This window comes from Lepisosteus platostomus, chromosome 19 (genome assembly GCF_059453375.1).
Source record: "Lepisosteus platostomus isolate fLepPlt1 chromosome 19, fLepPlt1.hap1, whole genome shotgun sequence".
Lineage (NCBI taxonomy): Eukaryota > Metazoa > Chordata > Actinopteri > Semionotiformes > Lepisosteidae > Lepisosteus > Lepisosteus platostomus.
Genome location: NC_142629.1, coordinates 166,331 through 191,741, shown reverse-complemented (window position 1 = coordinate 191,741; position 25,411 = coordinate 166,331). Strand labels below are relative to the sequence as shown.

Below are 25,411 nucleotides of genomic sequence, written 5' to 3'. Positions count from 1 at the left end.
GGCAGCCACATTATCTCTGCTGCTGCGTTATCCTCAACAAGTCTCAGCAGAGCACACACACATAGCAGAAAGAGGAATTGAAGAGAGATGCTTCATAAAATGCCCCTGACAGAGGATTACAAAAGGATAAAAAGGTCTCATCTGAAGTGAGCAGAATCACTATGTCGCCATGCTGTTGCCTTGAAGCTATGATTTTTTAAATTTAATTTTATTCTTTTTTCCCATCTTCTCCCCTGCAGTGCAGTTCCCTGTCTCACCTCTGTAGTTGACCGAGGGCTTGGAAGTGCTGATCACCTGAGGCATAGAGCTCCCCATGTCCAGCTCTGTGAGAGTCAGCTCGTTCATGAAGTAAGGCAACTGCAAGCAGACACAAGCAGAGATCAGACAGTGGAGATCCCCTTCTTAGGTATGAGTTTCAGTCTGTCGGATCAGGGTCATTCCTGGCAATGGAAATTCATCAACGTTTTCTGTTGGGGCTTATCTGGCAGCTGTCCATGTGAAGGTTAAGCAATGAACATCACAAAATCAAATGTATCTTTTTGCAATCTTCATTACAAAATTGTACATTGCTTTAGCCAATTAACCAGTTTATTAATTAATTGGCTTTATGGAGCATTTAATTAATGGGTAAACAGAAGAGAAAATCTACCACTAGAAGAACCAGAAATGATTCCTAAACAGCTCTGAAATGCCATTGTTGAATGAAATGCCTCAGAATGACATCTGGTTTTGCGTTAAGGGGAAACCCCTCCCAAGAATTTAGATTAATGTCTCAGAGAGGACTGAGGCAGCGTGACAGTTTGGTTAGGACAGTGGCCCCAGCCAGTGATCCCAAAGGGAACTCCAGATATGATCCTGCCATGCCAGCTGTCAGGAAGCATTGTTGCACAGAGACAACCAAGGCACCTTGTTAAACAGACTGTCAGATTACTATAAAACTGACAGGGTTTGTAGAACCACACTATACATTTCTGCTTGTGACCTTGAGCAGAAGTGTATCTGCACTAACTTTACTCACTCGGAACAGCAACAGCCTGCACAGTGTGAAGAGACGTCCTGCAATTTACAGACGTCCCATTTCCTGTCTTCACATGCAACAGGCTTCCCCAGCTCAGAGACTGCTGATAATCTGAAGCCAGTATCCGACTGCTAATCTTAACACCATCCTTTTCTGGATTTTGTCATAGATGGTTTATTAATTGTAATTTCAATTCTTAACTTATTTAATTATGCTATTAAAGAGCTGGGTGTACCAAAGACATTGAATGAAATGCATTGAATCTATCTACCTTATACCTGTTTTACATGTTAGACATCCTCTTTCATTTAGCCAATGGTGCAGAACATACTGGCTGTAGCTTCCTATTTATGCAGAGCTCTTCAGCTGAAACCCTGCTGAAGCCTACTGACTACCTGTTCAGAGTACCAAGTCAGCTTACCCGGATCTTACTCAACTTCTTCTGGATCCTGTACGCCACTTGGTCTGCCCAGTATTTCTCTCGCAGGAAGTCCCAAAAGATGCGACCAATCAGGGCATTGATCCAAGCTGCCTGACCCTCTGTGCTGCCCCCATGTGGTTCACAGAGGAGCTGTGAGACGAGAGATGACGAGAGCAGGTGGGAACGATCCCATCACACTACAGCTAGCCTTTGTGCTTTAGAATGTAACGATGGTCGCTGAAAGTGTAAAATAAGATGGATTTTTTTCTCGCGCGTTTATGCACCTGGATCAAACAGCCGGAAGAGGAATACCACGATTCATCACATAGCCGTTCAGAGCTGGCATTAGTTCATACTGCTGCTGATCATACTGGCAATGGTAGAATTTTACAAGCAAAGAGAACAGCGTGTCTCTTCTTAGAGTGATTACCAAACGCTTTAATTTAATGCCTCATCACAGAAAGCCAGCTGCCCATCTCATTCACACTTCCGCACGCTGGCAGGGTCGCCACACACTTTACTGGAGGTTGGCCAGTGTCAACACTTCTCATGTTCTGCTCAGCTGGTGCAGAACACTTCTTTCCACCTTTCCTGTTAAATTTCAGACTGTTGCAGAAGAGTAATAAAACAGACTTCGACATTTTGCAGCAGCTGTGTAGCTATTTCACTGAAACAGCAAGCAAATGCACTGAAATGACAATTAGTTTTCCACCTCTGCCACCCTTGTTGTGGGAAATGCTCTGTAATATGTGACCAATCTGAGTGCTATGCACACATTTTGTGTCTGAGAGCTTATGAAATTTTATTTCAATGGCACACATCCAGAGCTGCAACATCATGGAACAGCAAGACAACAATCATGAGCACATGCATTAGTTACAGCACCAGGATATTCAGGATTACAGAGACACAGCCAGAGATGATGCTTTCTGTGTGTGTTTAGGAGGGTCTGTCCTGTGTGTGCTTGTTCTCCAACTGTTAGCCTGTTCGTGTGGAGTGCTGGGTTAATGCCTAGCCAGTAAATTAAAGTGCAGTATTAAAGCACGAAAAATGTCAACATTCCTGTGACTGTGTTAAGATGATTAATTCAGCAGCAGATGAAGGATATCCATTGCAGAGTGAATGGGGCTGTTTACTCTCTAGATGATCAAAGGCAGTATGGGAAGCTGTTGAGATTTACGAGCTAATCATTCTTAGTTACTTCTCAATGCAGAACGGCCTACCGCCTAGTGAGGGCTTGCAGGGCTAGTTCTGGATTGATCAACCACTAGTCTCCTGTATGACGATTTGATTAACATGCTTGTGGACTAATTTACTGCAGCCGTTTTGTACTCCAGTTCTGTCATAGGCCTCCATAGGAGGTGTCCACCTGGACACTGGCCATCCTATAACATTTTGTAATAACTTTGTAAATACAGACAGTAGATGCAAACGGAAAATAACTTATATGAGTATTACTGTATTGTTTTCCCAATGAAGCACTGAGGCTCTAACACCTTGCTCTCCAGTGTGAAATGTCATCATGCCAACCTGCTAGGTACCTTCTCTTATGCAGTCTCACACCTCCATGATCTGGCTTGGGGTGAGTTAGCTTGCAGGTCTAGGCTGCCGGTTCTGCTGCTGAAGGCCCCCACACTCACCTTCCTCCTGGCAGTGGGGCTGCTGGCAGCACTGTGGCAGGGGCTGGGCAGGGCGCTGGTGCTCTCTGGCATGATGAAGCGCGCCATGTAGGTGCTGTAGTCCAGCAGGATCTTCTCGCGCACGCTGCCTGCCAGGTCCCTCAGCCGGAACAGAGAAGAGATGTCTTCAGTGCTCCCCCTGCTGGAGCCTCCACTGCACAGCACCCGGCTAGAGGGGCTGGAGGCTCGCATGGCTGACAGACCAGGGACAAGAAGGAGGGAGAGAGAACTCTCAGCGCTTAGGACAACAGCATGGCCTTCTGTGACTACTGGTAGCTACTGGTATGGTTGCACATTAGTCAACACACCACACAGAAAATACATTTAGTTTTAAACTCTGTTCAGGATTTGTCTTAAATTGCAAAGCAAATGAAAAAAAGTAATAATTACAACTAAAACAGTTCTCAGAGAAGAGACGCAGCTGATGACACAACCCTCCTGTTTTACACAGGTTCAAGCTACCTCAGCAGAGAAGACTCAAGAGCAGAAACATTGTGTTTCTTCTTTCTACTTTTCACGGATGGGGTTAAAGGGGAACTGCAACACTATTTTTATATTTTGGGGTTAGAAAGAATCAGCATTGATGAGTACAATTCAAGCCACAATAAAAGTAAAATGTAACTTGTAAAACCTCCACAATTACATCACAATATTTCCAGGTATGCGCAGTCCCATATTCTGAGATTCAGAGTGAGGCAACAAAACCTCCGGTGAGGTGACGCAGCCTGATGACTTTGTAAACAAGCAGGCTTGTGAATACCTCACTTTTCATCCAATAGAAATTTTGCTCCCAACCTCGTGGCAGTTTCTCCAACAACTACTACTGACTGAACTCAGCCTGCAGATGCACATCCTTAACAACTAACTGCGGTGCCTCAGAACTCAATGCAACTCTGCATTAGGGACTTTTTGTGCAGACCATCATGTTTTTTTTTCACTACCACATATTTATTGTTTTCTACATTGTATTTATTGTTCTCTTGTTACTTTTTATGATGTACCATTTGTAATGTACTGTCTACATTGTCTGGTGTCGTCTTCTGTACTGTGTGAGTCCCGGGAGATCAGCACGATTAAGAATTCCAATGAATTCCACTTTAAGTGTACATATGGCAATAAACTCCTCTACTACTCTACTACTCTCCTCGCTCATACATTGCATTACATTAGTCATTACAGTGACTAGTGAGCAGGAAGGGACAAATTTACAACACAACTCTAGCAAACTCTCGCTATCCCCTGTGGCGAGACCAGCAGTGTGTGACAACATAGGAACTACACAGTACTCTCACAAAGTTCACAATTTTAGGTTTTTGGAACATTTTTCTATGCTGTCAATGAGTCTGTTACTAAATTGTAATAACCGGTCTGAGAATTTGGGGCTCCAGTTCCCCTTTAAACTTTACTCGTCCTTTTTCTGACATTTATCAGATATTCTGATAGAAAGTCTGGAGACAAGGCGGAACACTGAAGAGCTCCTCTCACCAAACTTGGAACCACACTTGGTAGGAGTGTCCTGGTCTTCGGTGAACCTCTTGGAAGCAGACAGGAAGTTCTGGAACCACACCTCCTTCTCTCGCCCCGTCCTGCCAAAGAGGTAGAGTGTGGTGGTGGGGCCGGGCGGTGCAGCAGGGTGCTCCAGGGTGCTGGTGGCCCCCTCGCCTCTCCTGACACCGTCAGCCAGCGTGTCCACCCTCTGCTCTTCGGACAGCCCCTCAGGCTGGCTGTCTTCAGTGCCCTCTTCTGCCCGTCCCAGGACAATGCAGATGGGATACTTTTTGTTCCACATTCTCTTGCGGGCCAGAGCCGTTGGCACAAGGAACACCTGTTGTTAGAGCACAGCAAAAACCTGAAAACCATTCTGCATTCCGCCAGTCCAGACACAGGCTGTCTTACAGCAAATGGGCTGTGTTGTCCCAAGGAGAATCTAGTCAGTGTGCTGTGCATATGCATTCTTTCACAGCGTGACTGGCAAAACTGCCACATATTTAAAGGTGGAATCAGTGTCCTGTCCTTAAGAGCCATTAAGCCTTCAGTTTTAATTTCTCCAAAATAATTAATTGAACTAGTTTCCTAACTGAAGGAAATCTTTAATCTTTTCAAGGTCAAAAGCAGCTGTTTCATTAACGATGTCTATAAACTGTACTTTTCTGCATCCCTTGAGAACCGGCGATCTACTTTCCTAAATTACAGGAAATCGCTAGGGCCTGCGATGACTTCTTATATTTTCCAGATAATATCTCAGGCTAGATATCTTGCTAGTTTCTCCGTCACAAGCTCCTCATTTATACACCTGAAGTAAACCCCTGTCCCCTGCTCGGCTCTTTCCGTTCCCCTTGGCCAGCTCCTTCACTCTCTGGCCATGAGCGCAGGTGTGTCGCGCGCCGGGCTTACCTGACTGTGTGCCAGCCGAAAGCAGCGGGCGCTGACAAAGATGACGTCGTGTGGGGGCTCATCAAAGGTTGCGCGGCGTGGGATGTTGCTCCTGGGGTAGGCCAGTCGGAGTGTGCTCCCCTCCAGTGTGACGAACACCGAGTGGGTCAGTGAGGGGTGGTATGTCTCTGGGTCATAGACGTACATTTCATTCATCCAGCCCTGCAACACAGCAGCCACAGTTGTCAGTGCCTCAAGCCAGTTCACCCTTGTAAGATCACAGAGTCAAGTACACTGGCTTTAATCCCGAAAAGAAGAATAACAGAACAGGGGAAGACAAGGAAAGTAACAGAGGAGAGAAGGTCATTTTGTGGATTTACAGTATATATATTAACTATTGATCTGAGGATCTCACACAGCTGTGTCTTGAAAGAAGTGACAGTATTGACTTCAACAACATGATTGTGCAGCTTGTTCCACTCCCCCACCACCCTTGACCTCATGACCTCCACTTTAAGTGTACTTCACCATAGCTCTTATTTATAGCTCTTTTTTGTGTTTCACTTTTCATTAAGAAGATATTATAAATATATAATATAATCTGTATAATATACAATCTATAAAATAATCCATTGGGTTGATTTTGTTCAGTGCCTTTGAGGATTTTGAGTACCTGAATCAGGTAAGCTCATAGTCTTCTCAGTTAAGATTAAAAATGTTATTAATGTATCTGGGCACTTCACGACCACAATATAATTTACTGCAGTAAAATCATACACCTGCCATTGTCTAGTACAGTAAAGCTGAATGCACTTTGAAAACACAAGACCACAATACAGCATTGTTCAGCCAAGTTAAATGAGTGTTAGTAATGCTTATTGCATAACACTATGTACTGTACAATAAGAGACAATCTTCAATAAACTCTATCATAAACTCTATGAAGACAGGTTTTGGTCTAGCCTGTGGCCTGTGTCCTATCCAGGAAACAAATTTCTGCATCACCTACAAATTGCAGAAAAGGCGAACTGCCCTAGGAGTTATCCTATTTGTCTCCCAGAGCATGGATGTGTGTGGGTTGTGAGTGCATTCTCGTTACTCTCTAGAATGCCTCAATGAAACAGCAACCATGCTGTTTACAATCCATTTTGTGTGAGTTAGATAACCCTCTCTAAGACGTCATTAAAATGATCCAAGATGAGCAGGAAAAATTGGCTTCAGTGAATTATTAATATGGTGAATTTACAAACAACACGAAGGCTAGGAGTTATTGTGTTTAATGGTGCAGCATCTGACAAAATCGTCCCCAACAGATGTTAGTTTAAAGACAAGACAGAGCATGCTTGACATGAATACATCTCCATTCAGAACATTATAAACAAAATATTTATGCAGTTGGAAAATACCCTCTCCACTCCTTTATCATTAAATGAACTCCCATGCTCATAAAATTTCTGTATGATAGACAAATTACAATTCCTGGCAATGGCACAGAACACTCCCAGTGTCTTTCTTTCCTTTTTCAGTTACTAGCTCTGTAGCTCTATAACACACCACATTCTCATTGGGGAAATGTGCACCTGATTTCTTGTTACATTATAAAAAAGGAAAAACGACACATTAAAACTGATGAGGCTGCTGCAGTCCACAATAAGGGAATATTCCCTATTCTGAAGTCAGAGAGACAGCTGTTTCTGCCCACTCCCACTTTGAGGAGCTCGGTTTCCCCAATGCAGACAGACTCCCGGTCCTGGATCACTGAGCATATTGACTAATTGAGCTCATAAGTAAACATCTGCATGCCCGCAGGAGGGATTCAGCGCCATTCTGAATGTTTGCTGGACTGTTGTCAAAACCAACTGGCGGCTGCTGAGGGCGGCAGGCTGGCAGTGTGACTCGGGGAGAGGTCTGGGCAGAGCAGTGGTTTCGGGGCAGGGGAGCAAGGCAAGCGCCAGGCGACAGAGCAGGACATCAGAATGGAGAGGTCTTGTCCCACCAGTTCGCTCTCTCTCTGGAGCTGCGGTGCTCTTTCTTGCCCTTCATAACCCCCTTCCTCCTGAGAAACTAGCAGAAATCAAAACCTGCTCCTGGGGACCCCATTCTGCTGTCTTCTAAAGGAATGTTTGGAAGTCACTGCCCAGTCAACCTCAGGTCTTTGGAGGACCGAATGATATTCAAGTTGTTGTTCCAATTGATCTCGAACTGAATCAATTTTACAGATGATTTGCTTAATCATAAATTGTCATAAATCTTAAATGATCATTTGGTTTTTAATGGCTCTCTGAGACCAGGGTTGGAGAGCTCAGCACTGTACCACTCATTAAAGGCTGAGTCTTAAATCTGCTAAAACCTCTTTGCAGTGAGACTGAATGACCTCCTGCTCAGATGAGTCCTCCAGACTCGTAGCTATATTACAGTGTTTCGGCAACAGTGGTGGAATGCCGTAGATACATTATCACTTTTGTTCTGCTTGTGCTGTCTGTAGATAGATATAGGGACATAATGTGATTATATAAAATGAAATCTGATTTGATATGTGTAATGGAATCTGACAGAGAACAGCTTTTAAGGTTTTTTCTCTGCAAATATCTAACCACACATTTTTTTTAAAGAACAAATGAACGTACATGTTAATGGTTACCTCTGTGCTGAATTTAAACTCTGTTTCTAAATTAAGGGTAAGACTGACAGCCAGCTGACAGGCTCTTAATGTAAGCCTGATGTCATAGAGTTAATTTGAACTGTATCTCTTCTTTACAATTAAAAGCTCCTGATGAGGCTGGAAATGAACACTGGTGCCTTCTGCTCAGATTGGTTTAATACCACACCTGGGGCACTGGAGGAGAACTGTTTGCAGAGTGATGAACAGTAATAGAAGCTTTAGTCTGTAATAAGAAGCCAAAAACAAGCCATTAATTGCAGTCATCACACAGCAAGCTTCTGGGTTATACAGGCAGTTACGGAGAAAAAAAGGATTTAATTACAGAGACAAGCTACAGTACCCTTTGAGCCTCAAGCTCTGCAGTCACACAAGCAGGAAATCCTTCCCTGCTAAGACTGTAGCTCTCAGAGAGGCACCTGATAGCTGTGGTTAACAATATAATTGACAGCACAGTCAGATCTGCAGAGCAAGTCTGGTTTTTGGACTTCAGTGGGGTCGCTTAAGAGTAGTTTTTAATGGGAGGCCTTGCACAGAAGGAACTGCCTATCACACTTGAGTTTCCCATATCACATTTTGCTCTCCACTCTGTATCACCATGATTTTCAATGATGTAATTTTGAATTTCAGGCACTCAGCTTACCTTCATGACCTCGGGGTCACTGCCCTCCCTGGCGAGGCTCGCCGACGGCCGGCTGTCGGCTGCCGGGGGAACGATCCTGGAGGATGGCAGGGGTGTCCTGGGCGCCAGGAGAAGGATGAGCAGCAAGCCCAGCATGAATCCGCAGGCCAGGCCCAGAGCCAGGCCGGACAGGTAAGGAGGCAGAGGCAGGACGAAGTAGCTGTAGGCCAGCGCAGCCACAGAGAACAGGCACTTGCCTGGAACTGGCGGACAGGGCTGCAGAGAGACCTGCTCCCCAGGAAGTCCCTGGGCCAGCTCTGCATCAAGTGTCCCAGGGGTGCCAGCAGCGGGCTCGATCTCCACCACCTGCATGATGTCTCTGAAGGTACAAATCTCGTACCTGCTGCCCTGGCTGCTCACTTTGCACTGCGGCTCGGGGGATGCGCACAGCTTCTGCTGACTCCTCTGGGGGTTCCTCACGGGGGTGCTGCAGACACACAGCCTGTCGCACTCTCCTTTCCGGGGGTTCCTGCCGGCTGTCCCCGCATCCCCGCCCACCCCCCACTCCCCGTTCGCCTGACCTCCCCAGCAGCCACCTCCGGAGGACCCCGGAGAATCGGTGAGCCCCGATTTCTGCTTGGGGCTGCCGGAGTTCTCGTCCCCCATGATCTTGCTCAGCATGCTGAGGGGGTCCTGGATGGCCTCCGAGAACTTGCGCTTGGTGTCCTCCAGCCGGGCCTCCACCTCGGGCACCTTGAAGAACGCCGCTTTGCCCTCGGAGGGCGAGGCGCTGCCGGGGGAAGGTGGAGCGGTTTTGGAGTCGCCATTGCGCCCGCGGGGCTGGGTGAGCTGGCGCCAGAGGTGCAGGTTGAGCCTGGAGTCGGACTTGGACTGGGTGACCTCGGGCTCGCTGCGGGAGATCTCCGTGGAGATGGACTTGACCAGGCTGAGCAGCGGCCGGGGCTTCAGGGACGCGGTCTCCTTGGGCTCGATCTCGGTGGACAGGGACTTGACCAGGCTCATGAAAGGCCTCGGGGAGGGCTGCTGGGAGAAGAAGCTGGGGGCCAAAATGGAGAACTCGCCGCAGGAGCCGGGGGAGGATGGGGAACAGGACACGGAGAAAGCTGCTGAGCCCAGGAAGTCTTCTGCCGGCTGCCCCGCGTCGGGGCGGGTCAGGTCCCTTGAGAAAGCCACTGCTGGGCCCTCTTCATCTCGGTCCAGGGTGAAGATCAGCTCACTGTCCCCTTGGCCACCCCACTCCTCCTCCGTGCACGCTGCCGTGAGCTGGATCACGACACCTGGGGGCTCCGGCACAGGGGGGCAGTGGGGGGGCTGGCTGGACCCACGTGGAGCCCCCAGGCCTGGCTCGTCTCCTGCTGGCTCCGCCATTGCTTATCTCGGCACTCCCGACCGCCAACACCTGGGCAAGGCCAGAGCATTCCAGGATCAGGATCTCACGTTTAAGGTCTGCAGGGCAAAAACACGGGGCAACTAAAACTGCGCTCCATCATGAGTAACAGGGGGCTGAGCTACTGTATGCAGAAGCATGATTCAGTAGTGTTTTCATGATGAAACTGCTTGTCTGGGTTTGTGACAGAACGTCAGCCCCAGCTGCTTCATTGCTATCGATTGAGCTCTTTCCTCACCATGAGGATGAATATGTGTAAAATTGAATGAACAGCTGTGACGAACGCCTTGTTTTCAAATGTATATTATTATTACATTCCCAGTGAAACCAGCTGAAAAGTAGGACAGTGCAGATGCTTTAATCTAAAACGTTCCGTTAGAAACTCCTAATCTCCGATGAAAATCCATGCTCAATCCTCAAAACAGCCTGTGTGTGTCAGAGCTTCTCAATGTGTGTGCATTCATAGGTGTTCTTTAAGAGTTATACTTATTGTTTTTTAATTGTAGCAATAAAAAATTTAATTTATGCAGTGTCTTTCAAAGCAGCATTAAGAAAGAATCTCTGGGGCCTGCGACCTTCATCTATAATTAATTTCTTAATGAACAGTATAAAGCTCAGATACGATTTATTTCATGAATGATAAAGACACATTCATGTATGTACCTACAAGCACTGCCAAATTCTACAAAGCCCCTGATCATCAAACATGTTACTCACATCTCACAGAGGTATGCATCCACACATCTGAACAGTGCCCAGAGGGAAGAGGGACGAAGGAAAGTGGAACCAAATGACAACACAGGGAGAACATGTAAACATCTTGTGAAGGCAAAACGTGAAAAATGTAAGATTACACTTTACTCACATTGGTGCTGGTTATACAGCTCTTTCAAATACAATAACAATCTATGGCATATACGCATGGTTTCACATGCAATTTGTCCTATTATCTATAGTTTATGTGCAGCAGGGATGGCATTTATAGTGTTAAGAAGCAAACCATCCTGTATGATCCTAACAGAGGCCCACCTACACAGCACACGTACATAGTCTTCGCCTTTTCTTCCAAGAGATTTGCACTGAGTTTGACATGAATTGACCCTGCAGAGAAAATGATATTGTGCACCACTCTGTGCTCACTTTCTGTGGACATTAGCAGTCAGTGCAGGGGATCAGGGAGATACTGCTCAGCCCATCTTATTATCTAGTGTGCTGACAGATTAAAACAAAAAGTCCACAGAGTTATTAGAGCTCGACTGCTGTTTTTCCCCTGAGCTCCTGAGCCGAACACTTCGAAGATCAAAGGAAAATATCTCTCTAGGCTTTTAACCTTCTCAGCACATTCATCTGCCAAATGGATGGATTTCCATGTAGGTCTCATTAACATCCCACTGCAGCATCTGTCAGTGACTCTGCAGTGAGATTTCTGTTTCCTCCTTAACCTCTTATAGATCCATAAGAGAAACAAAGATAAAATATGCACTGCAGAAAGGTCTAAAAAGCTCATTTTGTAGCACTATGGAAAAAGAAAGAACGAATAGATAATGCACAATAACTGAAATATGTTTTATTGGTTTGATCACTCTTTTTTCTTTGGTCTACCAAAACGACAAAAGATACCATGTGCTGCTGATATATTGGTTATGCATTATTTTCTAGTGCTTGTAAATGTATTGTCTCAGCTGTTCACAGTGATCATATCTCAGGGAACCACAGAAGGATTATAGGCCATATCTCCTAGTCATTCAGCTTGACTTCCATCGACAACATGATGAAATTCCCAATTCCTTCCCTGAGCATTAAAGCAGAGCTCTGGCACTTGTTTTTCTTATATATTACTGATAATGTATTGTCTACTGTACCCTAGAGAAACATTCAAGAAAGGACTATTATGAAAATTCCTTTCAGTTCAAGTCAATTACTATGTTTTAAAATGAGCTAAATGACTCACAGTTACTATGGCTGGTCTCTTCTGTGAACAAATAAAGGATGGTTCAAAAACTACTTTCAGGGCAGCTGCCAGATTTGCTCTACAGTCCAATAAAAGCCCCTGTGATCACTGTCAGGGCTGTTTGGCAAGAAGCTCTTGCACGCAGAACAGCATGCATGACAGGAATAAAATACCACCCTCTCTCACACCCCACATGCACACACAGCAGTGCACACTCAAAGACACACATATTCCCACATAAAAATATGCACATACGCTCACCTAAACACAGGCACAAACCAATCCCAACATCATGGAAACAGACAAACGTGCAAAGATATTTGCTAGTATGCACACAGACACAAATACAAAAAAAGGTTGTTTCTGCTGCTATAAACCCTCTTGTGGCATGTCCCATAATCTGAATCTGGTCACTGTATGAAGCTTAGCACTGAATATTATAATAAACTGCTCAGTAAGAATTCTAAATCTCCTGTTATTATTTGTTCATTTGGATGGTCTGATGCAGTTCCGTAGATCTATACTGACATAAGCACGATATACCCAGTATCCTGGCAGAATAAAATCTGCACTTATCTGAGATATTGGTGGGAGTGTGACATTGACTTGTTCATTAAATATTTCACTAGTCTGAAATACGACTAGTGAAAAAAGTAGGCTTGGAAAAGTCAGAGGATCTGCCTTCCCAACGCAAAGCTGTGTCAGTCTTCTGTGTAAAAAATTGGTTTGAACATCATGGGTGCTGTTTTCAAAAAGCTGTTGAGTAGAGAATAGGAATTGCCCCGCTGTCAGCAGTATCATGTATATAGCTGACCCTTACATGAATGAAAACAGGACATAAAGAAAGGGTTTCAGAAATCAAATAAAGCTTTATTCCCTGCTTACAGGCTGGATAGCTGGAGGCTGCGCTGTTGTGCTTCCTATGGTCATATACGGGTTTTTCTCACGAACTCGTATTGAGCATTATTTGTCGTATTGTAGACGTATGTATTCCGGTAGTATTCCGCAGTCCCGCAGTATTCCGGTTAGTGCGCAATTACGCATCGATGAGGTTTTCAAAAAGAGAATTAGCTCACTGATAGTTTTATGTAGAGTTTTATTGTGAAAATTTTCACAAGTCGAGGTCTTTAAAATTCGTTTGGTTTGAAGGCTTTATGTGTTTCCCTTGCGAAGATATGGATATAAGACTATTTGTGTGTGGTAAAAAATGGCGTAAAAACGGCAGGCAAAGTCAAGGCTGTGAAAACATTCACAATGTACTTTATACACAAAACAAGCGTTTTCGTAACTCCTGAAGCTCTTGTGAAAACGCTACAGGCGTGCCAAAATCGTTTCCGAACTTCAAGCTGACTTTACCGCGGTAGAACAGGACGAGGTGCAGGTGTTAGCTGAAGACATTCTCTCCCGTCTCCACTGGGTCAAAAGACGAGACTCGCCTGAAAGTTCGTCTGGCCCGCTTGCAAATAGAGGCGCAGGAAAAAGCCCAGGCACGCCAGGCAGAATCTGAGTTGCGCCTTGCGATTCGTAAAATAGGGATTGAGGCGGACAAAGAAGTTAAATTTCGACAGCTTGAGTTAGAAACAGAACTGAATGCTCCTGCTGCGCAGCCGATCCACTCCAAGGCCTCTATCATGTTTGCTGTGCAAGATCCACTCTCGACCACCTTTGATGTAAGTAAGCAGATTGTTTTAGTTACTTTATTCAGGGAATCGAAAGTCGCCAAATCACTTCGCTGGCCTAAAGAGATCTGGTCACTGCTATTACAGTGTAGACTAGTGGGCAAAGGTCAGGAAGTTTGTTCTACACTTTTTTTAGAGGAAATTTTGAATTATGACATTGTGAAAGCTGTTATTTTACGTGCTTACGAACTAGTTCCTGAGGCGTATAGATGGAGATTTAGAAACCACAAGAAAGTGCCAAGCCAAACGTTTAATTCGCTAGAGAAGGGCATTCTCTTTGACAAGTGGCGGGCAAAGTTAACGGTTTTAACTCATTACGTGAGTTAGTTTTGCTGGAGGAATTTAAAAATTGTTTGTTTGTCACAAGCAGACTGCTAGCAGAAGAATTTGTCCTTACCACAAAAATGTTTTTACGTCTGCATGGGTGGAAAAGGCTTCGCTTACGCCTAGTACACAATCTCGACTTAACTAGTACACCACGTCCTAAAGAGGAGCGTGAATGTTTCTATTGTCATAAGAGGTCATGTAATATCAGATTGTGTGGTACTGAAACGTAAACAGCAGCAGCAACATCCTAAGAGTGCTGGGTTTAAGACCTTTCCCGTTCTGCTATTCCTTTGTCTACCGAAAAAAATCTCATCGACCCTAGTTATAAACCATTGCTTATGAATGGATTTGTTTCGCTAACGGGTAAGCAAAAACATTAGCAACCAACTCAAATACTAAGGGATACAGGTGGAGCCCAGTGGTTAATTGTTGCGGACGCAGTCTTTCTGTGGTTCCAGTGCATAAGTTCAAGCCATCGAAATTAGTTTTAAGAAAGTGCCTTTACGTCGTGTTCATCTGCAATGCGACCTAGTTAAGGGGTTTGTTAAAGGTGGGGTATGCCCTTTGTTACCCGTCAAATGCATACATTGTATTTGAGGAAATGACCTGGCAGGGGGTAGAGTATAGCCTATATTTTTTCCCCTCGCTTTAACAAACATTAGATGTTTGTTTGTATGGGTGGGGGTGTTACGTTCCCGTGTGTCAATTGCAACGAACTTCCCGAGTTAGTAGTTGCGATTTAGTTAGTACGGTATTTTATGGAGATCATCTCAAGCTCTGAGTTCAATTGCAGCGAAAAAACGTGCGGAACAAAGTTGGAGTTCATCTGAACTTGTGCCTAATCCGGTTCCCTGGGCTCGGCGTTGTTGTACTTATTAGCCCGAACTGCAGGGGACTGTGCATCGGAACATTTCAGTTCATCTGATTAGTAGGTTAATACGTAGGCCACGTTAATATAAAGTTATTACTTTGTATGTTTCTTGTTTATATTTAAACTAAATTTCCTGACAAATTAATGTTAGTTTTTAATTTAAGAATTGCATTTAGGCTATAATTCACCTGATGAGAGTACGTAGTTATTAATGAGATACTCAATTGCAATTAGTCACGAAACAAATGAGAAGCGCCACAGCCCTCTGCTTTGAATTCTGCTCCTCTTTAATCTATTCAGATTTCTTTTTTATTGCTTTAACTGTCTGCATCCCTTCCCTTTTCTTCCCCTGGTTGGTGGTGGTAATCACTGCAGAGTTTGATCAAACATCAATTCCCTTGTTAAAGATGAGGTACAGGCTATATATAATATTGGATTATTGGAGTACAATTTCATATTAATTATCCCTTTGAAGATTTGAAATAATTCTTGACTGACTGGCTGTCAAGTACTTCTCAGGACTAAATACAATTGTATGTATGTATTCAGTTTTTTAACAGATATGTAGTTAATAAAATTGCCAAGACAGGTTGTAGAAATAATATAATTTATAATGTAAAGTGATTACCTGTAGTCCTAGTATTTAAAGCAAGAGACTTTCTTTGCTAGAATAATGTCTAACAAATTTCCTACAATAATGTAGGACAGAGGGTATCGAGCATGGCCCTTTTAGGCTGCTGTTGAGTAGATTTCCTGTCTCTTTTAATCATCGTCTTCATCCAGAAAAGAGCTAAATTGGGTTAATTATGCAAATAATCAAGTTTAATTTAGAGCTAGAGTGAAAACTAAACCTCTGAAGTAGACAGAAGACAGTTACTTCATATTGTTTGATAATCGCACAGCAGTACCTATGGGATAGGGAAATATTGTCCTATAATTACACTCGAAACAGGTGACATTTTCGGACGACAGGCCAAGGGAGCCCATTTAAAAATGGAGCTTGGCTGACCCCATTCAGAAATACCGAGCCAGGCTTCTGCTCCTACACCTTTTGTTCCCCCCCAGATCCCCAAACACCAAACAGTGCGCTCCTTCATTTCTAGCAGGCTCTGAAAGTGCTGTTTTCGTTTTTGTCCTGGGAAGCTGATCGGCGAGGAGGACTGATGTGACTCCCCAGAGGCCCGTCCTCTCCACAGTGTGTGCACCTGCAGGCACGCTCGCACACACGCGGGTTTCAGGTCCCCATTCCTGTGCCATTCATTTAGCTAGAGCGCTTTTCAAAACAACAAAGGGACGAATGCTGGCATCTGAGGTTGATAAAGTCATAAAGACATTGAACATTGCCTGTTGAGCTCTATTCTGTATTCTCTCTGGGGTTTCAGCACAAACTGTAGAAAAACAAAAATGAAAATGATAACAACTTGAGGCTTGTTTGCCAAAACCCTGCTCTGCTCCTTAACCACACTCCTCTAACCCAGAGTGGGGAGAGGTGGGAACCAGCTGTGACTGCTGGGAAACAGCCTCTAGCAAATGCAAAAGGAACTGGTGTTTCTCACTTCTTGTTCTCTTCATATCAAGGCAGTGTCCAGTAGTCACATCAATCATCCTGAGCATCTCTTTCACATCTGCAATAATAGAATAATACACCCTGCAGAATAAACACTGTCTTCAGGAATAACATCAGCAGAGACATGCTGCCTGTTGATTATCAGTCCTCTAAAACTCTTCATGGCCACCTGCTTGTCTCCCTCTAATAAATCTGATTTCATTCTGATAATCACACAGTTACATAATTCCCCATTACATCACAAATGTGGTTCATGCTGACTTATGTAAAAGGGAATTAAATGAATTGTTTTAGAAGAAAAAAGATGTGAACAAAATATGTGCCAGTTTGTATCTGTATTTGGGACATTGTTTTCATATCTGACTAAGATTATCCTGGGATAAGGACTTTTGAGAGTAACAGCTTGTGATAATTTTATAAGGGGATATTACATTTGCTAGTGACAATACATTTTCCTCTCTCTAATAAGCAATACCGGGCTGTCCCCATAGCAAAGAGAGTCAGCGTGATGTCAGGGCCTTTTCTTAAAATGTAAAAAAAAGAAAGTTTAGCATTTGGAAAGTCTGTTTAGAAAATATTGATTGTTGACCATTTTTCTTCGACAGGCGCGCGGCTTAGCAAAAAAAGCTAAATTGGGCCAAATGTCATTTTCAAGGAAACAACAAAAGAACTCCTTTCCTGCATTTCACATGCATCCTGAAGCACGGCAAATGCATCACAAATTGTCTAGGTGTTGTTCAGACCCTAACCCTAGCTCGGGCTCTTGCGGAACATATCAAAAACAGAACGTTCATTAAGTGTGCCCCATAAGGTTAGCAAATGACCAAATTCCTAAGAAACGCTAAAAGTAGCAGCATTATAATAGTGTTAATGTATTTAGTGTGAAGCTCTTTAAAAGTGTTCAGTATTTCTTATTTTGTAACCTTCTGCTGAAATAGCCCATGAACCAAGCACGTTTTGTGCCCTGAACACGTTGGGATCCTAAATAACACTGAAGTTTAGCTAAACGTATCACTTTGTCTGTTTTAATGGTGGCAGTATGTGGATTAAAAGTTAAAGCGAGACAGAGCTGCGGAGGAGGTTAGATTTAACAAGCTCCGTTAATTCCTCAAGACAAGCAGTTTGCTTTCAGGGCCGCAGCCAAGTCACCTTGTGGTTCTTCTGGGTCACTTGGATTTGGACAACAAGCCAGAGCCTGACCCATCCCTGTCATTGCTGGCATCCTGGTTCAAAGTCTCGCAGTAAGGAGCATCCCCCAGGCAAACTGTCCGCACCTCCTGTACAGGGGGTGTACAGACCCCTGACTGATCTGATTCAGTCTTGTTCAGTCAGTAAGACACGTGCCAGTGGGTGGATTCTTTTCCAACCCTTCAGTAAGTAAGAGCGTCATGGGTATTGCATTGCTTATTTTAAAAACCAAACATTTCTCTGACTTTAACTTCCTCACTGAGCAATGGAGTTCTAACAAAAGTTTGGAGGGGATGAAGGCAGCCAAACAAATTAAGCTCAGCTGCCACAACTTGACAACTAATCCTGATGTACTGTAATTACCTCTCTTTCCCAGATATACCACACAGCTGCCTCTCCTCTTCCTCGCTCACTTTTGCATCCCTCTTCCAGCCCATTTCCACTTACAGCTACCCCTTGGTTGCCTTTTCACCGAGCTTGGAGGTCCTAGCCTGCTCGTTTTATGGCAGGGAGGATTGCTCTCAGCCAGCCAGTTATGCCAAGTGTCCTCAAACTTAATAAATGTTTAGACTTCCACACAATCTTTGGCTTCCTTGTAAATCTGCAGTTAAAAAGATGTTTATGTAAACCATAACACTGTTATATTGTACATCTAGGACCATTGCAATTTTCACAATTAATCAAATGTATCTGTCCTAATTGATTCTGGCACAGCCTACTACAGAAAACCATGACCACTTTGTGCTTTACAATCATTTTGCTACTCCTCTTAATCTACACTAGACAAGCAATCTAGATGATTTGGACAAGTATGTTTCATGGCCTAATCTCATCTCTGCCTCCTTCTGCCAGTGTTGACCTAGACTTCGGTGTCTTTAGGGCAGAGTGCAGGCCAGGCTATTAGACTCTGCCATCACTACAGATTAACAGCCTGTGTATCTCTCTCTTGTGCTTTTGCTTTTGAAGCCTGCTAAAATAATCTGGGCAGATGATTTCCCACAACATGACTATCTTAATTTGACTAGCTAACTGCTAGATTTGTACTGTGTAGTTTTGCCTGAAATGTATATAAAAAAAACTAGAAACAACATTCCAACTGTTTATAGTATCTGCAAGGCTTTCCATGTATTTATATGTTCTTCATACAGTACAAAACATTTTTCCTTTGTCAGTCACTCTCACAATGATGTTTGATTGCTTTGACCCCATGCAATTTTGTGGATTTTGTGGTCACATCATGGGAGATATATTCTGAAGGCTTTTGTTTCAGAAGTAGGAAGTGCCACTCAGTCAAGCATTATCAGAAAGTGCTGGTAAGACAGGAGCAGCACTAGATGCTACCCAACAAATACAGTGAGGTAAGACGACTACACTCTAGGTAGGACGCCAGTCCATAACAACACAAGCACTCAGGGACAATTTTAGTGACACCAGTAAATACAGCCTGCTTTATTTAGAGTTTGTCCAGAACTCTCTGCTCTGGAATTGTGACACCTGCCGGGTATTAAGTGACCTTCTGTTTCAAGGTTCCCTGCCATTGCATCGGACAAATGTGATCTTGAGGAGATTGAAAAGCTGGCACCTTTAACGCTCTTTTTCAGTGCTTGTTGGTGCAAGGAGATATGATTTTGAAGAGCCTGACAGGCTGAAAGAGCAAATCACATTCCTGTATAAATATACTATATGAGAATGGGTGCATGGTTTATACACAACGAATCATTCATGCACTCATTTTACTAAAGTGGTATAGAAGAGGACGAAAGACAGGCTTGAATTGCCCGTTACTGACTGTGAACTCTCTTGGGGTAAATCTAGGGGCAAATAAAAAAATCGTAAAATATACATCTCCGACTTTCCTGCTCCATAGATAATAGCAATAGGATGGATCTTATCTCTTACCCGAGAGGGGTCTGCGCACGTTAAACCCATTCTACACACTCGCTGCCCTGTGTGTAGACAACGCGTGGGGAACTCACCTGTGCAAAACCATCAAGACCACACCAGTGCACGCGGCTCCCCCGATTTCTCTCTCTCCCTCTGACTGCGCTGCGGGGTGCCGAGGGGGTGCCAGGTTTTGGGAAAGCCTGCCCGCGTACACTTTGCTGTTGTTGTTCGGCGGAGCCCCCAGATGTTCACTGTAGTCCAGATGCGCGGCCGCGTGCTGCAGGTGAGCGTGTCCGAGAGCTACAGCCCGTCAGGCACGCGCTAAGCTCTGCAGCGGAACGGCTCTGGACGTCCAAATTCGATAAAAAAAAACCCAGATAAAAAAAAAAAAACATTAATTAGGAAATGGATGAATCGTAATAAAATGAACGAACTTATACTGAACTTCCGCCACCGCAATCTTGTTTCTCTCTTCCCTTTTTTGCGAAAACGAAGCCGTAACAGTAGCTTTGCTTGTGTAACCTGTGCTCTGCTGCAGCTCTAGGCACTGCGGGGATTCCTGTTACTACGAAGTGCCCAATGCAATACACCTTTCCAGGGTCGCTGCAACTGCCTATGCACCGTGGCAAGAACTGACCGCCCGCGCTGCCGGTCTCTGGCAATGCGACGCTTGAAATAGCTGAGGAGGGAGCGAGGCTGCGTGTCATACAGACAGCAGCACGCTGCGCTGTCCCGATTTCACACGCCGGCTGCGCATCTCGCTCTGCTCGGCAGCCCACAACCCATCCGCGAGAAAGAAAAAAAACTCCTCACAGGCGATGGGAATCAGACAGCACCACAATCCTCCTCCGCTCACTATATACTCTCCCTGTCTTCCACTCTGTCCCGCCTCCCCCCCATCCAATAGAAATGCTTCTACGTGCGACCTCCGTGCCTCTCCAACTGGGATTTACAGCAGGCGGAGGCGGGTGTGTGGTTGAGTGCCTTCTAATCCGGATTAAATGTTGATAACCTGCCCCGTGCAATCCCCTTTCTCTCTACATAGCCCTCTGCTGAGTCCCACTCCCTCAGTACCCTCTCCACCCACACACTGACATGCAGTGCTCTGTGCGCCTTGTGTACAGCAAAGCCTTCCTCCCAGTCCAACTGTGTGATTCCGCCTCTTCGAACTGCACTTGGCTACTGGTTAATGCATGTTCTGGAAATCATTAATCTGTTGCTACTATACATTAAATGACCCATGGGTATCTATTAAGAGAAGAAAACTACAAATAAATAAGTTGAATTTCTTTATGGACTGGATTTGAGCTCGGGAGAGAGGAAGGGGTTGGTTTATTACGTTTCATTGACTGATTTGATGGTGAAAAGGAAGATTTTATGCCAAGCTGCACAGTGCCTGTTACATTTTTCTTCTATGTCTGTACTGCTTTGCTGAAGAGCCACGCAGTATGAAGCAAGCTCTGAGGTCCTGTGGGAGTGACACCTGTTCCCCATTGTGGTAGAAGGCCAGGAGAGACCCGGCTCTGTGCCGGTGACAGACGTGCTCCAGAATTGTCCTCCTAGCATAGAACATGTGTGCTAGATCCAGCTGAAGCACTAGCAACACCACCTACCCCATCTATCAGGAAGCACAGAACAGGAGCCATACAGAGCACAGACCCCTCCCTGCCCCTCTTGAGAGGCAGCAGTCAGTGAAGAGACCCTCTTCCAGACAGGCAAGAAGGACATGTGGAGCAGTTGTCAGGCTTTCAGACTTGACACCTGGAAGGTTGTTGGATCAAATCCAAGCTAAAACACTGGTGTTAACTGGTGTTATCCATAACATGAGTGAAGACCTCACCCTCATTATTCTAGTAAAAAACCCAGCTCTATACATGAGAACAAAAGTAAAATGCTTTGGATGCAAGTATCACCCAAATAAAGAATAGTACTCTTTAAATAAATATCAGATCACTGTCATTTGTCTATTGAGAAGTATGTGTAGCCTAATCACCCTGCAGTAGCATGAACATAAATTGCTTGCTGCAGTAATTGCAGTATAGAAACCTTGCTATTGCACCTAATGTAAATGACATTACAAACAAGCATTTAGCAAAGGTTTGCTTAGTTATGGGTCACAGCTCATTTAGCAAATAGGAACAATTTAAACTGAGGCTGTTGACTGATCTGATTATTGATCTGAATCTGAAGATCTGAATGATCTCAACACCTGAAGAAGGCTCCACGGCCAAAACATTGGATTTTCTTTCCTCTTTTTTTCAGCATGGAATAAACCTATTACTTGTTCGATTGATCTGAATAGTTGTGAGAGATTAAAATTAACACATTTACTGTGTTAAGGAAAGAAACAAGTTTGTTTTCCACTGGAGGTGTTAATATAGTACATTGTATATTGAACAATTGTGACATCTGACACAGAACCACTTGTCACTGTATCAATTCAAACTGTGTTTTGAATAGGATTTTTGGTGACTGGGGACAGTGTGCTGTAAGAGCTGCCCTATTTTGAAGATGTTAAGCTGGTGTCCTATCTCCTTGACCATAAATTATGCTCTGACTCAGGCTGTATGAGTAGGGTGTTATACCCTAGACTTGTACATCTGGCTTCCCTGAAGTTCCTCTTAATTTAATTAAAGAGGTCATTTCTGACATCAACTGGGGGTTGAAGTGAGCTCCTTCTATTCTATAGCTGAAGTGCTTTGGGGATGCAGACTTCTATATAAATGTGAGGAATTATTATTGTTGCTGTAACACCATTCTGTGACTGAGTATTTCATATGCAAGTATTACATTCTCCCTTGATGAGCTGCAGATCCACTTAGCTCTTCAGGCTTGACAGAGAGTGGACTGGTCCACAGAGGCAATCTCTCTCACAGGAGCCGAGCACAGCTCTTGTACGAAGTCCTCCTCACTGATGAAAAAAAAACATCCAGCACCTCCTCCTGCCACTGCTGATGCCCTGAGACGGAAACTGGGTGTGGACAAACATTCCAGCTCCCCAGTGCTCCTCAGAAGAGCCCAGAGAAGGACATCTGACAACTGAGTCACCTGCCAGGTTCTTCTGAACTTCTGATTCTGCTGCTAATAGACTGGTTACAGCTGTAGTCTGCCTGTTCTTCAGCTACTGCTACTACTACCAGTTAAAGCAAGAATATTGGTATCATCATCATAATAATAATAGTTTTAAATTAAATAAACTTTAAGACTCTGTTTCAATAGGAAAAAGTCATATGTACAATGAATGCAAACAGAACCTCAGTTCTCTGATTTAACATGTTACCAGTATTGTTTTTTTTCTTTCTGGAACTGTGGCTGATCCCAGCAGTCCACATGCTTCTGGAGCAATGATTGATTCCTGGACCATGTCCAGGATTCTCCCGGCTGCAGTGCCCGGCCTGGGGAACTTGGGTTGGGCACAGGGTCATTCCCTGGCAACCGTGACCCCTGGCACGTTCTGGGCACCTGGGAGCCTACAGTGTTGTAAGGTAGACCTGAGTCTCTTTTCTGATCAATAATACCCGTTCTGCACAGGTACTCGGTGTCAAACAGCAGAGGTGTGTGTGACTTCTTTACAATGTTTTCCTTTATGGAACAGAGGGAGAAAAGTCTTTCACCCTTGTGCTGGAATGGAGTTTGAAGAAGCAAAACTGAACCGATCAAGAACTGCCATTTACAAGCTGCCAGGCTGTCACAAAAGAGATTCTGCCTCTTTAACAAATCGTTAAACACTACAGCCTAGAGTTTTTTTCTGTTTTCACAAATCATATTTTAGTCAAAATGTGATCTTTTAGTATGTGGGAAGTGTAGGAAGAACCGGGTGTGGTAGTTTAAAAGAGCAGCACTTGTTCAGGTCTATGGTGTCGATCCACACTGGGCGTTAGACAAACAGAGACAACAAGTAAGAAGTACCCCCGAGAAAGCTTAGTGACCTTTCACTCTCGCTTCCTGCAGCTGGAAAGCAGGGAAGAGACTGGGGATATTTAGGGTTGATTGCAGGATGGGAGTGATTAATTAGCGATGCTTCGTTTATTGCTGCGATGAAACATGCTGCCGCAGCACAATTCTCTCCAGGAGCAGGCAGATAATTCTGCCCTACTCAGCACTTCCTTGGCAACACAATTCCTGGGCCCCACACACAGCCCCACTTCAGGACAAAAGGAAGAGCGCTGTGCATGGGACACCTCCTCTGACAGGAGCCAGCTGGGCACTGCTGTCCCTTTTCGGACAGAGGGAAGCACAGACTGGGTCTTTCTGGCAATGGGGAGCAGTCCATTGGCCAACAAGGTGAGAAGAACTCACCCATCTTGATGATGCTTATATCAGTATTTGCTGCAGTTAGGGAGGATTTAATAAATATGAGTGGACATTTTAGTCAAATTTTAAATGACCCTTACAACATTTATCTTGCTGTAGCTGTTAGGCACAGCCGTTTTTATCTTCTTTTTCAAATATTTCACACATCATTGTTTAGACTAGTATCACAGACTGAATTTGTTTTTTGCTTATCAAGCATGATTTTTAGATGCAGCCTGGTTGAGATCAGAAAAGGGGACTTCCACGAGGGAAGAGGAACAAGGTTAAACAGGTTAAACCCCAGACAAGCTCGTGGGGGCAGCGAGAAGAGAAAACTCACTGATTCCCAGGTGGTGTCTAGTGTCTGTTCAACTGAATAAGTACTGGTTGTATAGCAGACATTTTACCGCAGAAATGTTCTAACATGATCTGCTTGCAGAGTTAACAAATAAGCAGTATTTGTTGGCAAAACTGTCTAGAAGTAGAGAGCAATATTTCTTTTTAATAAAAATAGAAATATTGCTCTGAATACATTATAAAATGTTTGGTCGCCTGGTTCTGAATCCCAAAACATGGTATTACGCATACCTGGAAATTTGGTCTAAATTAGTGATGTAAATTGGAAAGATTTACAAGTTACTGTGCACATTAACTTTCATTGTGGTTTAAAAGGCACTCATCAATGCTGATTATTTTTTAACCACAAAATATAAAAATGTTGTTGCAGTTTCCCTTTAAGAAGGACTATGTATGTTAGAAATATGTAGTAAGAAAAATATCTAACCATCTTTTTGGTATCACATTTCTGAGTGGCTGGTCTTTTTTGTCTAAACTGGAGTTGACTACTGCTTCTAATAGAAGTTATTAAACGTGATTAAATGTTATCCAGGAAAACAGAAAAAAGAATGTCTCAAGTTGAACTTGTTTCAGTGATTTTGGGAGTTAACTTCAAAAAGAGGGGACACATTTTTTTATTGTTTTTCTGGGCAGGATTATTTAGCACAGATTGGCAAACACATACAGTACTGTGTATCTCCTGTGCCGTCTTTCAAAATTAAACTTAAATTAAAACATCTATTATGAGTTTGTCTAATGATTTAAACTTGAAAAACTTATGAAAGCAAAAGCAGTTAGTAGAACATTTACATCAAATAACTTATAGTATTATTATTATTATTATTATTATTATTATTATTATTATTATTATTATTAATAATAATTATTTGAGAGGGTCATTTTCTGTTCCTCAGGCTGTGACAAGAGATCCCAAACTAGGCTGCATCTCTAATGAGTTTTCTCCCTTCTACCCCATTAGGATTGATAGCTGTTGTGCTTTTGTCAGGTGTGAGAATTCTGGGATTTAATTTGTTAATTTTAGGAAGAATGTGTATATGATTCTTGAGCGTTTCGTGCAGTGCAGCAGAAAGTGCATCTCTGTGCTTCTCCCTGCTGGTGGTAGGAGCACAGCCTG

The 25,411-nt window shown here is 43.9% G+C and overlaps 1 protein-coding gene and 1 long non-coding RNA gene across 12 annotated transcripts in view; one reads left to right on the top strand and one right to left on the bottom strand.

Moving 5' to 3' along the window:
* Positions 1 to 20,718, bottom strand: part of tex2l (testis expressed 2, like) — a 29,765-nt gene extending 9,047 nt beyond the window's left edge. For 6 of the 11 annotated variants that reach the window (XR_015928437.1, XR_015928438.1, XR_015928439.1 and 3 more), the window contains exons 1-7: positions 19,740 to 20,716; positions 8,794 to 10,239; positions 5,513 to 5,713; positions 4,604 to 4,943; positions 3,080 to 3,312; positions 1,440 to 1,589; positions 258 to 357 (exon numbers count right to left, since the gene is read on the bottom strand). Coding sequence is in view for 5 of the 11 variants with exons in the window: in XM_088612715.1 (XP_088468841.1) it covers positions 258 to 357; positions 1,440 to 1,589; positions 3,080 to 3,312; positions 4,604 to 4,943; positions 5,513 to 5,713; positions 8,794 to 10,161 (2,392 nt within the window). In the remaining 6 variants the exon portion in view is untranslated. Of the gene's footprint in view, positions 1 to 257; positions 358 to 1,439; positions 1,590 to 3,079; positions 3,313 to 4,603; positions 4,944 to 5,512; positions 5,714 to 8,793; positions 10,240 to 10,897; positions 10,925 to 19,739 lie in introns of all 11 variants that reach the window. The other 5 variants (XM_088612715.1, XM_088612717.1, XM_088612718.1 and 2 more) reach the window with 5 other exon arrangements.
* LOC148644726 (uncharacterized) lies at positions 13,527 to 25,015 on the top strand. Its single transcript, XR_015928446.1, has 2 exons — positions 13,527 to 13,801; positions 22,524 to 25,015. It is a non-coding gene; the product is annotated as an uncharacterized LOC148644726 (long non-coding RNA).
* Positions 25,016 to 25,411: the final 396 nt, after the last annotated feature.